Below are 16,787 nucleotides of genomic sequence, written 5' to 3'. Positions count from 1 at the left end.
CACATTTTATGAGGAAACGGCCAAAAATATGAGGCAAAAATCTGGACATTCTGCAAAAATCAGGAGAGTTGAGATGTATGATTGTGGTTATTTATTTAAACATAATAAAACATATATATATATATATATATATATATATATATATATATATATATATATATATATAGTAAATTAGTTTAAGTCAGAGGATGATAATTAACCTAGAGAGATAATGATCAGTGCATCTAAAAATCTGTCAATGTGCAACTGTAATTATTAAACAGAAAATAAAAAGGATAAAAAATAGACAGATTTTGTAATTAATACCAAACACAGTTAAGATCGGTACATTTAAAAGTTTGTTAGTGTGCAACTATAATTATTAAACAGACAATAAAAAGGATAAAAAAAGAGACAGATTTTGTAATTAATACCAAACACAGACAGTTACGATTACAGAAGGATTAACTGCCAAAATATTTAGCAACATGAGCACTGAATTAGCATAATCACACCATTAAGTTACTGAGAGCTTTCCCGCCCCCACCACAAGGCATATAAAATACATAAAAAGTTCCAGTATAGCAAATGCCCACTGTTTCTCTGGCATGAAGCTTGACAGAATCAAACTCCTTCAGAACTGTGTTTATCATGTAAGGAAACCAAGTGAAGCCCAACCCACCTTCTGTTTTTGTAGTAATAGGCCCAAAGGCAAAGTAAAAATATAAAGTGTTTACAACTGTATCACTCTTAATGTGTACTAAAAGTTAACCAAAAACACAGTGCTGATATATTAGGATAAAATATGCTGTGCATCTGTGGGGGGGGGGGGGGGGGTTATAATTCTGCATTGATACTGCATAATCTATCTGCATTGTTGAGTGCATAAAAATCAAAATTAATTGAATTGTTGCTACATCCGTCCACCGAGGAATTTGCATTGTGCTGCATAATAAAGTTTCTCATTTCATAACTGAGAAAAGAAGCTCTCATCTTGAACACTGTTGCATGTCGTCAGCCCTTAAAGACGGGGTGCTGCCATTATCTGGACCATTTCTTGGCAAGACTGGACTACATGCCAATATAACTGCTCTGCATCAGTTTCTGGGCAGGATTTCCAAGCAGTGCATGTCACAACAATTCTATAAAATCAAAATAAGAATAATTTTAGTTAATGTTACAACAAAATGTAAAATTTTCAATTTATTTTCTTACTGCATTCTGCTGCATCGCTAAGTATCTTTCTATTCAAAACACCTCTATGGGAAGACCAGACAATTTCAGAGCAAAATAAACAAAAATAAATATTAGACATGCAGGAGTGAATCTAAGTGCAGAATACAATCCTGCAATGCAGTAAAACACAGCACTCTACATCCTTAAGTCTAGATAAACAAAATTTATTATATCTCTCGATTGTGCCTTATTATAAAACTTCTCACTTTGAGTTTTATAAGCTCGGTGTTCCAAGCTGTTGCACACTGAAAAGATCGGACTCACATTCACTGTACTGTTAAGGACTTACTTAAGTAATACCCATGGTATACTGAAAATTAACTCATTAAAAGAACTTTTTGTGAGTATGAAAAAAGTTATTAACCATACTGTCATCTTAGTTGAATCTAATAGCAAGTGTTTAGTGGGTATTCCAAAATAAATTTTGCCTGTTTGTTCTACATAGTTATAGGCAGCTTTCCACATTTCGGAGATGGAAGAATGAGAACTAGTATATTCACGATATACTACATCACCTGGGTCTCTACCTCACCAGAAGGAACAAATGTATGCTATAAAATATGGCATTACTCTGTGGTTCTTGTGGTCTGTGTGTGTGTGTCTGTTTACAATAAAGATCACTGATTCAGGAATCAGTAAATGGCTAGGAATAAGGTCATAGACAGATGTTAGTCCTCTGGCACATCTTTTTAACAGTAAGACATCCCAGCATGCATGTGGGCTGTGGCCTTAAACTGACAGTGGTGTACATGTGGATTACCCAGCTCTATGTCTCCTGATATCCCTGCCACCCACTGTTTTTACAAGGGTTCAAGAAGGACGAGAGGTAGTCAAGCATTTTTTGCCTGAATAATGAAAATGGTAGCCAAAATGGTGCTTCTAGTAGGATGATTCACGACTGCAAAACGATTCCTCACACACCAGACATACGAATGCTGGGCAAGTCAAGATCTTTATCTACAACACAGTAAGTTTCTGGATAAAAATTTTTTTAAACCCCTATCATGTCTCCAGCTTACCATCAACTGCTTAGACTGCCCCCTCATATCCTTACATAGCTTGTCCTTGGAACTATTCCCCTGAAGTATTGATTCCTTCAAGTTTCATGGGAAGTGAAGTGGACAGGGTTGCACAGTATTATCTCCTGATTTTGGAGCACACAGCCACTGGATGGCTGGGAAGAGAAGCGGAACTTGAGTGAGGAAGCCATCAGCACAATATATACTGTTACACACAATGGGATTGTTTTTATACCCCTACCCTATGTGCTAACATATTCACCAAGCTGGGTGAGTAATCTAGAGTAAGACGTAGTTTCATCACAGTGATCCATCATCATTGACAGGTTGTGTATTAGAGCAAATACATTTGGGGGTGGGTGAAACTTGCGATCTTAAAGATAAACTGCTGTATACGGAAACATTATATATTTTAAAATATGATTAGATGGCACCTGGGGATTAAATGGGGAATGTAATTGGAAGTACATGATTTAATTTGTGCTGAATGTTTTAACTGCTTAATGAATTGCAATTTACTTAAGTGTTTATTGTTTAATGGTTGAGTATATTTATGGAAGGTTCCTTTTGTACTGCTTTTACTCCTTGAAGGCATTTTGCCAAGGGGTTAGAGGAATAAAATTGCGCCATTTGGATCTGTAGTGGTTGTTTCTTTTTCTTGTTGGATCTAGTGGTTTACCTGGTGGTTTTCAGTGTAATCTAGAGCAGCCTGAGCATATGCTCTGCCCTAGTTCCCATGTGGTGGCCACACGATCTGTCCTTCTACCACCTTGCCAGCCTGGCATCCCCTCTGAGCGCCGGCCATCATTAGAGATCAACTAGAAAGATGCACAGTATTCAATACTCCCATCCCTAGGATTAGAATGCTCATCCTCCTTAGCTGGGCTGTCAGAGTCCCAAGCCACTAACTGGAGTAGAATTAGTTGGACCTTGGTTAGAGTGCCATCCCTATATGCAATCAGGAATGGCATAATGTTCCAGATAACCAACGTTTCTCTTCTACTGAATTTCCTTTTATACTGCACACATCAGGGGACTAAATGCCATTGGTGATGTGAGGGGGTAGCAAGCATAAGCCTGGATAAATGTTCAGTTATTCTTAATGGCAACAAATGTCTAATGTCTGGATGCCTGAGGTCCAGAAGTCTAGGAGTCTGACAGGTGGTTAGCCAGATTAGATGTCAGTAGTGTCTCTTGCTTTTCGTTATAGCAAGTCAGTACAGCTGTTGTAGCAGTTATCACTGACTGCAACTCTCAAACCTTCCACCACAGGAGAAAAGATAAATGTATCTTCTAGCCTTCTTCCATTGTCCAGTTGAAATGGAGAGAAGGCCTTTTAGGTCAGGCCACTTCCCAAAAATGGCCTCGAAGGAAGTTCTGGTGATAAAGGTGCCCTACATACCATGTTTCCTTTGGTGATTGCTTACATTTTATGAAAGAACATTTTAAATGACTTGTGAAACCTTTATCTTCACAAATATTATTATGCTAGACTGCTGAAACTAACATATATTGATATTTATCTATATCTATATAGCTATCTAAATCTATATACACATCTACAAATCTACTAACTCTGTTGTTAAGACCTATGCTCTCTTAGGGGAGCAAAGAAACTGGTTGTGTTGACAACTCTTCCAAACGATAAAGTCAGTGGATCTGTGGTAAGACTTTGGAAGAAAATGTGTACATCTACTACTTTACCCCACGGACATAACTATCAGACTTATATGGTACAGTGCCAAGGTGAAATCATTGGCCAAGTGGAGTAACTAGCCCAAGATGCTTATTATATGAAAAAAAAGAGATGCTGCAAGAAAGAGTTTAACTCGTAACAGAAACTGATACTGCCTTAGCCCCTGAATTCTTTACAACATAAAAATAGACCATTTTGACTTTTTTCTTTCTTTCCTGACACACTTAGCAGTAGCATTAATGGATTATACAAGAAATGTCTGAATTGTGTTTTACTGCCATCATTACTGGTGACTTACACATACACAGTACAGTCAACTTCTGAAAGAAAAGAATGGAATTTTCTTCTACGGTCTTGCTTTTTTCGTCTGACAACCCTATATTCAGTAACTTTATTACAAAGCATAGACTTGTACACTGCTGTGGGTGACTGCTTCAAGAGCAACATTACATCTTATACTCCATGGCAGTGAATTCATAGTTTTTAAATGTGAAATGGCACTTCCCACTATTTCCTTTTTTTCCTTGGTGGTCTCTTGACTGTTTTTTTATAATAATACTGGAGCACAGTTGGGTTTAAAAATATTTTTGCTTGAACCTGTTGAACAGCGTGCAGAATGTTGAGCTCCACTTTTTGTGAAGCTGAGACAGCAGGTGCTATTAAGGACGCCAGTGAACCACCACTGAGTGGAGTTCTGATATGACAGTTCACGACCTCAGGACTGGCATCTGTCTGTCTTCCTGGGTGAACAGTCTTGCTTACTCATTGCTGGTTTCACTCTATAAATCACCATGGGAACTTGTTAGGAAAGAATCAATTTCTGCAATGCATCTGGAAGACATACTAACAGTACAGCTGAGATGTTTCAGGCTTACATGACTGACTTTCCTAAAGGAAACCTGGGTATTTCATCTATACAGTTAGGCACAACTGTAACCTGTTAATGTGCTATCAAGGATTATGTTATACAATATTCTAGTAAAAACAGGACACAGTCCTCCTGTTATTGTTTAATAATTCCAGGTTATTTAAAAACAGATTATGAATAAGGGTAAGAATGAGTTGATGCTGGACGGGCTACCAGAGAAAGGAGTAGGCAGTGAAGTTTTGCAAAGTGTGACACTATAGCGAGAAAATCAGAGGTAGGTGGGTACAAGACTGAAGGACTTCTGACATGGATGGATAGAAGAATACAAAAGACAGAAACACAGTGCCAATGAACAAAAACAGTTTTAAATATATATTTGTGGCTGACTAATGCAAAAAAAAAAATCTACATACAAATTCTATAAACAGATTAAAATATTAGTCTGAGGAAATGTTTCTCCTGAGAAATCTGACACACACAACTTTTAACTGCAATATGGAAATCTATGGGATGATGAGCTGGTCAAGTAATAGCAACAGCAAGTATTGTATAGCAGGACATGACCTCTGAAGAAACTGTCAGAACTAAAACAGAAGATGCATAAAGAAACCAATGTAATCTCAAAGTCTGAGAACTTCTTAGTTTCCCCTACAACACTCTGTCTGGGGTTGCATACAGGTACATATAAACAGTCTAGAACCTTTGGTTAAAAAAGTGGTTGATGAAACTACCACTGGCAATCTCACGTGTATGTGTATATGTGTGTGTGTATGTAACCTGATGGGCTGGTGCACCATTCCAGGATAACTTTGCATGTCTTGTGCCCACTGAGTGTCATGATAAGTGTTGGCTATTCCATGACCCTGAACTGGACTGAGTGGGCTACCAATTAATGAACAACTGGCTGTGAAAGGTACAGGAGACAGCCAGTAGATGAGATCCCACTATTTTGAAGCTCCCCATCAACTAAAACTTCTCAGTAGTGATATTAAAGGCAAAGATTTAGGACAAGAGCGAGAGCAACAAAATGACTTTTGTTAAATCCTTCACAACAGAAGGAGAGGATCACTTAAAGAAAAATATTTATAGAGGAATAGAATCACAAATCTAAACCAGAAACATGCAGGGAGAGGCTAACCCAAGTAGGAGAAAAGGACTCGGTCTGAAAGTGTGCCGCTATAGTAATCACACCTCACAAGTGTTTATGAACTTTTTCCTCTACAGTTTTGTGCCTGGGAGGAGGTCCATGGAAGTGGAAATCTTTCATTGAGAAATACGGAGGAAGGAACCACTAGTTGAACTCCCACAAAGTTGAAGCCATGTGACTGAGGAAATCAGGTAGCAAAGTAAACCTACTATGGGTAAAGAGGTAGAATACTTCAGAAAGGGCCATTCTGGTGACATACAAGGATAAAGCCCTGGCTACAGCCCACTCAGCCTGGGTGCTATTAGCTGCTCAGGCCACTGACACAGTGGCCGGGAGGGATGGGAGTTTCCATACTGGGGGGGGGGAGAACAGTTCTGTGGGGGGTTCCCATATCAGATTCCTGTTGAAGACTTTGGACATGATAGGGTGTAGCCAGAATAGGGGAAGGGGTGGAGGACCTTGACATAGCTTCCACTGATATGGGAACGAAACATCAGCATATCCTAATTGCATGCCTGACCTAAGAACAACTAGGGAAGGGACAGAATGCGTGGGTAGGTCATAAGAAATAATCCCCTGGCAGAAGGAGACAGCTAGACCTCTCAGGATGCCCTTGGGTTCCAAGCCATCCACAATTTGGATCAAACAAACTGGAAGACCCAAGTGATGGCCATGGGGTACTGGGTAGAATGGCACAGGATGAGTCAGGGCAGCAGAAACATATCTCAAAAAGAAAAATAAAAAGAAAACATATCTCAAAAAGAAAAAGAAAAAGAATATTTCAGACAGGTCATAGTAGAATTGCATTACACCAATATGCTATACAGAGGTAGGCAGATTATCAGTAAAAAAACTATTATGTTGTTATTAATGTCAACACAGAAATTATAAGACTTTAGGCAACACTTACTAAAAAAGTGTGATTTGGAACAGAGGGACTAAGCTGATTATTATTACCATTATTATTAGTTTCTTAAGTTGGGAAAGTCTGACTGGGTGGGTAACGCATTTTCAGTGGTGGTCCGGAGAGAAAATTCCATAGAGATAACACAGAACATTTCTATTACAAATAACTAACGTATTTAAACAATTATTCAAAAGACAGGAAATATTTACAGGTAATACATAGATTATTACACAAAATACAAAATAAGGATCATCTGGAAAGTCTAAACATTACACTTTTTTTGAGTAAAAATTCCATGGTGAGAAAATTTGGAAAATTTACGTCTGAATGACAGATGTAGTATGCAAGAAGAATTGTAATGACTGTTCAGAAGTCAGCAGAGAATTACTGTAGTATAGTTGTCATTGTAGGAAAAAGAGCAATACTGTGGTAAGAGTTTAGAAGTAGGTAGAGAGAGAAGAGTGTGATGAAATGAAGGAAGTGAGTGATTAGTCCTGGTTATAAAAGATCCTTAAGAAGGAGATAGACAGGGAAGGAATGTGGGTCAGAGGTGGTAGAAGATGGAGTAGTATTGTGAACATAAGGTAAATTATTGAATGGGAATGAAGTGGGTGGATAGTATGGAGAAAGGATGGTGCCTCATTAGGAGTACAGTATGAAGAGAGACAGTGAAATCCTGTACCATACATACGGGAAGTTGTGCTAGGGGCATGGTGGAGATAGTTGGGGTTTTCTATATCTAACTGCAGGAAAGCAGGGAAATAGCCAGGATTTTTGTATCCTGGATGGATCAGGAGCATACCTCTCAACCTGGAAACATCAAAAAATCTGGACAAGGCCCATGAAAAACAGGTACAAATCTGTACACTGATTAACATAAAATTTGCATACATAATTAAGTAACCCCACCCACTCCAATGGAATTGTGAGATACCAACTTTCAAACGCAAACTGAAGAACAGACAACCAAAATATGGCACCAGAGTCCCCCTGCTGCCATTCCAGTGTCCCATTACCTGGCTATTTCGCCCCATTTACCATAAACACTAATGTGTGCATACTGCTTTACTTCTACAATGATTATTTTGATTTTATTTTTACATTTTATAGCACAATGCACAAACACTAATAGATATCTGCTAAACAAAGCAACACTGCCTCACACTGAAAACAGACCTGGCATTAAAACTTCTCTGCCCTTGAAACTCACATTCATTGAAACAGCATTGAAACCCTCACATTCACTGAAACAGCACTGAAACCCACACCACATCCAAAGAAAATGCACCACACCACATTCAAAGAAAATGCATCTGGCAAGTGGTGGATAAAGATCACATTTGGGCTGTTTTCAAATCATAGGCCCCTGGCTTGCACACAAAACATGAAACATAAATGCATTATTTGATACACCTTCCTGATTTTATTAAATTATATTCCTTGTATAATGCAACACACTTGTGAGACTTAAGTTAGAGTGCACTTTAAAGTTTATTGTTTGAACATTTTTCCAGTAGGCATGAAACAAAATGCATGAACAACAAAACTGCCCAATTCAGTACATTTCCATCATAAAAGTCTACTCACACACACACACACACACACACACACACACACAATTATATATATATATATATATATATATATATATATATATATATATATATATAAATTTATATAGAATGACAGTAGTGTAAGTCATAGGCATCTTGCACAGCTTCTCTCACTTATTTTCAATTTCAGTTTTTTTTTTTTTTGGGGGGGGGGGCAAAAAACAGGGACTTTAAACACTGCTTGCATAATTTTGGAAAGTTGCTAGAATAAAATGTGTTACCACCATGCATTTCACTGCCACATCTTGAACCCAGGACCTTGTGCATTACAGTCAGAGCGTCATACCACTATGCCAAATCAGCAGTTTCTAGAAAGACAGCAATACTGAAACTTAAATGACCATGATTTAGTGAATTCAATTCTCACTTCTCACTATACCTTTCAACCTCTCAGCACAAAAAACCTGGACAAAGCCAACAATGGGAGAATACAGACTTCAGTTCTCACTTCTCACCATAGCTCTCAACATCCTAGCACAAAAAATCTGGACAAAGCCAATAGTGGGGGTAAACAGCCCCAAAATAGGAACAAATCTCAAATACTGATCTTATAAGCTTAGAAAATTGCTAGAATAAAAGGTTTTGTGTTACCATTTATTTTCTGAGGAATATGAAGTCTGAAATTCAAATGCCTGTCATTATTTAGTGAAATCAATCTTTCAGTGATGTGCCATTACCAGAAAAATCCCGACAACCACAGATTTAATGAGGAACAGAATAAAAATATGAGACATAAATTCACAAGTGGTGGTGGCTAGGGACTTTAGGCTCTTTTTAACTGTACCCAAAGTACAGGGTTTGAGCCTGACTACCTCTAGCCATCAGGTGTACTGAGAGTTGGGACATTTTCACACAGACACACAAAACAATTCCATTTCAAATACCTGAAAGCAATTCCATTTCAAATACCTGAAAGAAGTTCCGTTTCACTGAAGCAATCTCAGCAAATACCAGCATCATTCAAATACCTGAAATTCACTAAAGCAGTCTCGGCAAATAGCAGCATTCAAATAGCTGACATTCACTAAAGCAGTCTCGGCAAATACCAGCAGCATTCAAATACTTGAAATTCACTAAAGCAGTCTTGGCTATTACCAGCAGCATTCAAGTACCTGAAAGCAGCGTTTCACTAAAGCAGTCTCAGCAAGTACCAGCAGCATTTAAATAATTGAAATTCACCAAAGCAGTCTCGGCAAATACCAGCAGCATTTAAATACCTGAAAGCAGTTATGTTTCACTAAAGCAGACTCAGCAAATAAAGCAAATACCAGCAGTATTCAAATAACTGAAAGCAGTTCCATTTCACTAAAGCAGTCCTGGCAAATAAAACATTCAAATACCTGAAAGCAGTTCCATTTCACTAAAGCAATCTCGGCAAATAAAGCAAATACCAGCAGCTCTCAAATACCTGAAAGCAATTCAGTTTCACTAAACCAGTCTTGGCAAATACCAGCAGCAAATAAAGCAATTCCATTTGAAATACCTGAAAGCAGTTCCATTTCACTAAAGCAGTCTCAGCAAATAAAGCAAATACCAGCAGAAAGTTCAGCTCCAAAGCTTCCATCCTTCAGCTAGTCCAAAAATGTAAGAGATGTTTCCGTGCTCGCAGCTAAAAACTTAAGTTCAAAAGCAGATACATTTCAATTATGACAGACCGATGGAGCTGACATCATTGCACATGTGATGTTAGCTCCAAAGCACAAAAATAATTTTTTTTTTTTAAAAACTGGGAATGAAGGGGTGCCACTCAGGAATCGTTGCACCCCATGATTTGGACCCCAACACTCGGTAAAAACTGAGTAATTCAGGTACAGTTGTGAGGTATGATCAGTAGTCCCAATTGTGAAATGGCACTGTGGGTTAGAAACCTGTGAAAGTGAGAATCTGCAAATCATGCAGACAGACTGGAATGCCAGAAGGGTAAGTAGCTCAGCTCAGAAGGATGGTATGAAAGACTTATTTTGTGTTAGCCTGGTGCAGAAAGACAGAGAGAGGAATGGAATAACCTGGGCAGATACAGGAAACATCAGAAATGAAAGGAGTTATGGCAAGGAGGTGGTAATCTAGGGAAGTAGTGGACACATTCATCAGCACAAAGAAAATGACACAGTAAAGATTAGCATACCACAAAGTTGTGAGATGCAGCACAATGAATGGTAAGAAGGAAAGGGTTCCAAATGAGAGAGAGGAGAGAGATAAAGAAAAAGAAGGCAAATAGAAATGATCAGTGTTAGGGAAGACACAATAGAAGCACAAGGCCGAAAGTATATATATAATACATAAACATATATACACACACACACACACACACACACATATGTGGTGCCTCAACGGATCCTGGAAACTATCGCCCCATAAGCCTGACTAGCTTGGTCTGCAAAGCTATGGAAAGGATCATCATGGACCTCATAAATAAAGATATTGGGGACCTACAGACACTGGATTCTACCCAGTTTGGCTTTGTTAAGGGCAGATCCTGCCTCTTAAACCTGGTCGATTTCTTTGAAACAGTCACCAAGGCCATTGACGAGGGAAAGGTGGTCCACACAGCCTACCTGGACCTCGCAAAAGCCTTCGATACAATACCCCACTCGGGCATTATTGATAAGCTCACCAGTTTAAATATAAACCCCTATGTCACTAGATGGGTTGCAAACTGGCTCAAGGACAGAACCCACATGGTTAGAATTGCTGGAGCCATGTCAGACTCCAAACCAGTTACAAGTGGCGTCCCACAAGGCTCAGTCCTGGGACCTCTCTTGTTCGGTATATATTTCTCAGCGGTACAGGCCAACACGGAAGGACTGTGGCTGACCAAGTTCGCAGATGACTGCAAACTGGGCGCCATAATCAACTCTCCAGCCGACACAAGCATCCTCCAAAAGGGCCTCATAGAAACAGACAACTGGTGCCAGAGCCATGGCCTCAAGCTAAACACCAAAAAGTGTATAGTCATCCCCTTTGGCAAAAACAAAGTGCCCACAAATTACCACATAGGTGGTAATCCATTAAGTACAGAAGAAGTCATTAGGGACCTGGGGACCCAAGTTGATAGCAATCTCTCATTTGACAACCACATGGCCAAAGTGGTTAGAAAAACATTTTATATAGCCCACCTAATAATGAAGGGATTCACATCTAGATCAGGGGAAGTCATTGTACCTCTTTACTCATCCCTCATCAGGCACATAATTTAGTACAATGCCCCTTTTGGGATGTACCTTACCAGACACCTGCAGCAACTGGAAAGACCCCAAAAGTACCTCACCAAGAGGATCAAAGGGCTCAAACAGATGCCATATGCTGCCCGGTTAAAGAAACTCCAGCTCTACTCAGTGGCATACCGCCTGCTCAGAGGCGATCTGTGCCTGACGTATAAAGCCATGTCCAACCCGGAATTAATGGACATGCTGCACCTCAGAAAATCCAAATCCCATCGAGCTACGCTCGAGAGACTTGAACCTCAGCACTGAAATAAATAGGACATGATGGAGGGACAGATTCATAACCCGGAGGCTCCCTTCACTCTGGAATAAAATCCCAGTCCAGGTTAGGCAGAGTCCCACATTGACTCTCTTCAAGAGGAATCTTGATGAGTGGATGGGAGATCGTAGGTTTACCCCGGCTATCACTTCTGTGTCACTGTTAGACAGAGGCACAGTATACTAACCTCAAAAAAAGGCATAGCAAAATTAATTTAAAATGGGTGGCGAAAGCCAAACACACTCTGGCTAGGCTTATAAATGCCCTAGGGCAGATAGCCTAGTATAAACCTATGAACCTATGAACCTATATATATATATATATATATATATATATATATATATATATATATATATATATATAAAATGTGTTTGTGGACATATATATATATATATATATATATAGCCATATACATGTAATTGTGTGTGTGTATATATAGATATATATATATACCTACACACACACACACACACACACACACACATATATATATATATATATATATATATATATATATATATATATATTTATAAACTTATTATACTTCCGTGGTGGTGCAGCGGTAGCGTTGTTGCCTCACAGCAAGAGGTTCGCCCGTTCGATTCTCGGCTATATGTATATAGATATATATATATATATATATATATATATATATATATATATATATATATATATATATATATCTATATACACACACATATACATACATATATAGGTATATCTATATATAAAAATTAGAAGTTATGTACCTACCATAACGTTCCATGTTAGTTGTCTTCTCTTGCCTTCTTTCTTGCTGGATGGGTTCGGAGCCGATCCTCGGCTCCGACTCGGCACTTGCTTTAGCTCGAGAACTCCTTTTACCAGCTCGAGGCAACCCTATATCCCATGATGCAAGGCGGAACTACCTCAGATCTCGTTTGGTAGCTAACTTACCCTGCTAAAGACTATCCTAAAAGAATAAGGAACAACGGTTCCTAAAAGAGATCCTCCTAACAACGTACCGGAGGAAACAATCTAATAGGAACTCTCCAAGATCTGTCCAGGCCAGGGGGAAGGAGGGAGGGATGCAAGAAAGAAGGCGAGAGAAGACAACTAACATGGAACGTTATGGTAGGTACATAACTTCTAAATGTTAAGTTGTCAATCTCGCCTTCATTCTTGCTGGATGGGACCGTGTCCCTAGCACCTGTATCCCGGGTGGCTCAATGGAACAGACTCTTGAGAACTGTGGAACCAAAACTGGCCCTATCTCTAGAGGCCAAGTCCAACTTGTAATGAGAAACAAAGGTATGAGGCGTGGCCCAAGTAGCTGCTGCACAAATGGTATCAATGGGTAGTCTATCCTGAAAAGCTGCAGAAGTGGATAGACTCCTGGTTGAGTGTGCTTTAGGCTTAGAAGATAGCTGTTTGCCCCTGAGAGAGTATACATAGGAAATAGTGGAAGTCAACCATCTGGATAAGGTCACTTTAGATACTGGAAGACCTATCCTGTTTTCTGCATAGGAGACAAATAATTGGTCCGATTTTCTGAAATGTTTAGTTCTATGCAAATAGTACCTGAGCTGACGATGGACATCCAAAAAATGCAGTTTCTGTTCAGCTCTGTCGGAATAGTTTGGGAAAAAGACTGGTAGGTCTATAGATTGGTTAATGTTGGTTTGAGATACGACTTTGGGAAGAAAGGAAGGGTTAGTTCTTAATGATACCCTGTCCTTATGAAAACCAAATAAGGGAACGAATGCAGAGAGCTTGAATCTCGGAAACCCTTCTTGCAGAAGTGACAGCCAGTAAAAATATAGTTTTCCAGGTCAATAACTTCAAACAACATGAAGCAGACGGTTCGAAGGGAGGTAGTATCAAGGATGCCAACATTAAGTTCAGATCCCATTGCGGAGGAGGATGCTTTATAGGTGGTTTTAGGAGGAAAACTCCTCTGAGAAAAGCCTTGCATAACCTATGAGACATAATGTTATTGTCATGCAGGCCAACATGATACTTAGAAATAGCAGCCAGTTGTACTTTGACTGTAGATGACGAGGATCCTGAATGAAAAACCTCCGCCAGGAAATCTAAAACCGAATGTACAGGAGCAGTAAAGGGGTCAATATTTCTGGAATTCGCCCAAATAGAAAAACGTCGCCACTTGCTAGCATATACAGTCCTAGTGGACGACTTCAAAGAAGAGACTAAAATGTCTCTGACTGAGTCCGAAATCATCGGTAGCCTGGCTAGGGTAGGAAGTGGAGCAACCAAGCAGTGAGGTTGAGAGAATGAATGGCCCGGTGCTGCTGACCCGATTGGTGGATCAAAAGATCCGGAACTGGGTCCAGATGCCAGGGCTGCACCAGAAGATGACGATGCAGAGACGGAAACCAAATTTGTCGAGGCCAATATGGGGCAATGAGGATCAACTTGGCTCTCAAAGCGGTGGCTTTCTGAATGACTTGTGGAATCAAGGGAAAGGAGGAAAAGCACAGAAGTCCCGGGCCAATCCTGGGTTAGAGAGTCTCTTAGAGGTTGGCCTGGAAGGGAAAGAGAGTGAAGAAATCGGGCACTTGTTGTTTTGAGGAGTAGCAAAAAGATCGCAACAAGGAGTGCCCCACTTCAGAAAAATCTGATCCATTACAGATTGATTGAGAGACCACTCGCAAGGCATCAGAATGGATCTGCTCAGCCTGTCCGCTAATAGGTTGGACCTGCCGGGGATGTGCGTTGCTATCAGAAACCGCTGAGAAGAGATCGCCCACTGCCAAAGTCTGGGAGCTTCTCGACATAACGGATAGGACCTGGTCCCGCCCTGCTTGTTGATGTACCAGACTACGGACATGTTGTCCGTCTGTACTGCAATAGTCCCCGTGGGAAGAAAGTCATTGAGGGCTTGCAACGTTAAAAGCACTGCTCTCATCTCCAGGACATTTATGTGCAGATGGTATTCTATGGGTTGCCACGTCCCGTGGACCATCCTGCCCTGATAATGGCCCCCCCCCACTCGAACAGACAGGCATCCGTAGTGACTGTGGCAACTGGAGGAGGGAATAAAGGGTCGGCCCTGATGAAGAAGAGGGAAGATATCCACCAGTTCAGATGAGCTCCGCACGACTGTGTTACCAAGATTTCGTGCCTCATCGGGAGACTGTGGTACGACCACTGCGTGAATAGCATCCACTGCAGAAGACGCATGTGGAAGCGAGCCAGAGGTAGAAGAACAATGGCCGCAGCCATAAGACCTAGAACCTTCAGTATAAATCTGGCTTTGATCTTGTTGCTTTGCAAAAGAAGCCGAACAAATTTTTGGATGTCCAGAATTCTTTGATCTGTTAGTCTGGCTAACATTTTGACAGTGTTTAATTCTGTGCCTATAAAGGTGATAGATTGGCAAGGCAGCAGAGAAGATTTTTCGAAGTTTACTGAGATTCCCAAACTCCTGCAAAGCTGTAGAGTGTAGTCTCTGGACTGAAGGAGCTGACACTTGGTGGTGGCGGAGAGGAGCCAGTCGTCCAAATAGGGAAACACCTGGAATCCTCGACGTCTCAGATGAGCTGTGACCACTGCCATGCATTTGGTAAACACTCTGGGGGCTGAAGTGAGGCCAAAGGGCAGGGCTCTGAATTGGTAATGACTGGTCCCTAGCCGAAAGCGGAGAAACCTTCTGGAGCGTCTGTGAATCTTTATGTGATAGTACGCATCCTGAAGGTCTATAGAGCACATCCAGTTGTCTTTGCCCAGAAAGGGCAGAATGGACTGAAGCGTGACCATCCGGAATCTTGCCTTCTTGACAAATCTGTTCAGATTGCTCAGGTCTAATATTGGTCTCCAATCTCCCGTCCTTTTGGGGACCAAAAAGAATCTGGAGTAGATGCCGGATCCTACCTGGTCTGCTGGCACAGTCTGGACGGCTCTTTTTTCTAGGAGCTTTGAAACCTCCTGTTCTGCCAAATCCCTTTGACCGGGTGAGATGTCTGGAAGGGATTGTAGAGGTACGGGAAACCTTTCGAAGGGGATTTTGTAACCCTCGGATATAATCGACTGTACCCATTTTTCTTGAGATAGGGATTGCCAGGCTACTGGGTACAGCGAAATCCTTCCCCCGACTGCCTCCAAGGGTGGACAGTCGGGCAACACCTCAGGGATGCTGAAAGGGCTTCTCAGGAAGAGACTCCCTGTTGCCCTGGTTCTGAGGACCCCCCCTGCCTCTAGGGCGGCGTCTATTATTGTTACCCCCTCTGCCTCTGGGGGTAAACTGACCATGTGTGTCCAGTGTAGCTCCTTGGGCTTTACGGAGCCACATCTTCCCCCCCTTCTGACCCTTGGGGTATGGTCTAGAAGGAGTGGAAAACTGGACTCCAACGGCAGAAAGAGTTTTACCGTCCTGCTCACACCTGGTCAAGGTATCCTTCACCTGAGGTCCGAACAAAGCCGAACCATCAAAGGGGGTATTAGTGAAGGACGCCTTAAAGGGGTCCGCAAAATTACAAAGCCGCATCCAGGCTTGGCGTCTAAGAGCAACTCCTGTGCCTGCGGCCCTGCTCGCTCCATCGGCTGCATAGGATATGAGCCGCATGGAGGAGTTAGATAAGGAATTCAGGATAGCAAGCTGCAAGGCAATCTTTTCCTGAGCCCCAGCAGCAGAAGGATCCTGGACTACTTCTCCCAGTTCCTTGAGAATATCTCGTTGAAGCCTGGTGAAGTGACAAAGATAATTCAGCGAACGCATAGCAAAGGTTGCTGAAGAAAACATCTGCTTTCCATACCTGTCCATGGTCCTAGAGTCCTTATTAGGAGGATGGACAGGTACTGAAGGATCCGCCAGTTCCTTCTTAGTGGCAGCCGCCACCA

General features: G+C 41.0%; 1 protein-coding gene across 2 annotated transcripts in view; it reads right to left on the bottom strand.

Moving 5' to 3' along the window:
* Positions 1-349: 349 nt before the first annotated feature.
* The window catches only part of CROT (carnitine O-octanoyltransferase), a 1,004,553-nt gene continuing 988,115 nt past the window's right edge, over positions 350-16,787 (bottom strand). For both annotated transcript variants that reach the window (XM_044067513.1, XM_044067514.1), the window contains exon 17: positions 350-1,121. In XM_044067513.1, the coding sequence (XP_043923448.1) occupies positions 1,001-1,121 (121 nt within the window). In that variant the 3' untranslated portion in view covers positions 350-1,000. The remainder of the gene's footprint in view (positions 1,122-16,787) is intronic.

This window comes from Protopterus annectens, chromosome 3.part1 (assembly GCF_019279795.1).
Source record: "Protopterus annectens isolate FY-2018-M chromosome 3.part1, PAN1.0, whole genome shotgun sequence".
Taxonomy (NCBI): Eukaryota; Metazoa; Chordata; order Ceratodontiformes; family Protopteridae; genus Protopterus; species Protopterus annectens.
This window is presented reverse-complemented; position numbering and strand designations above follow the sequence as displayed.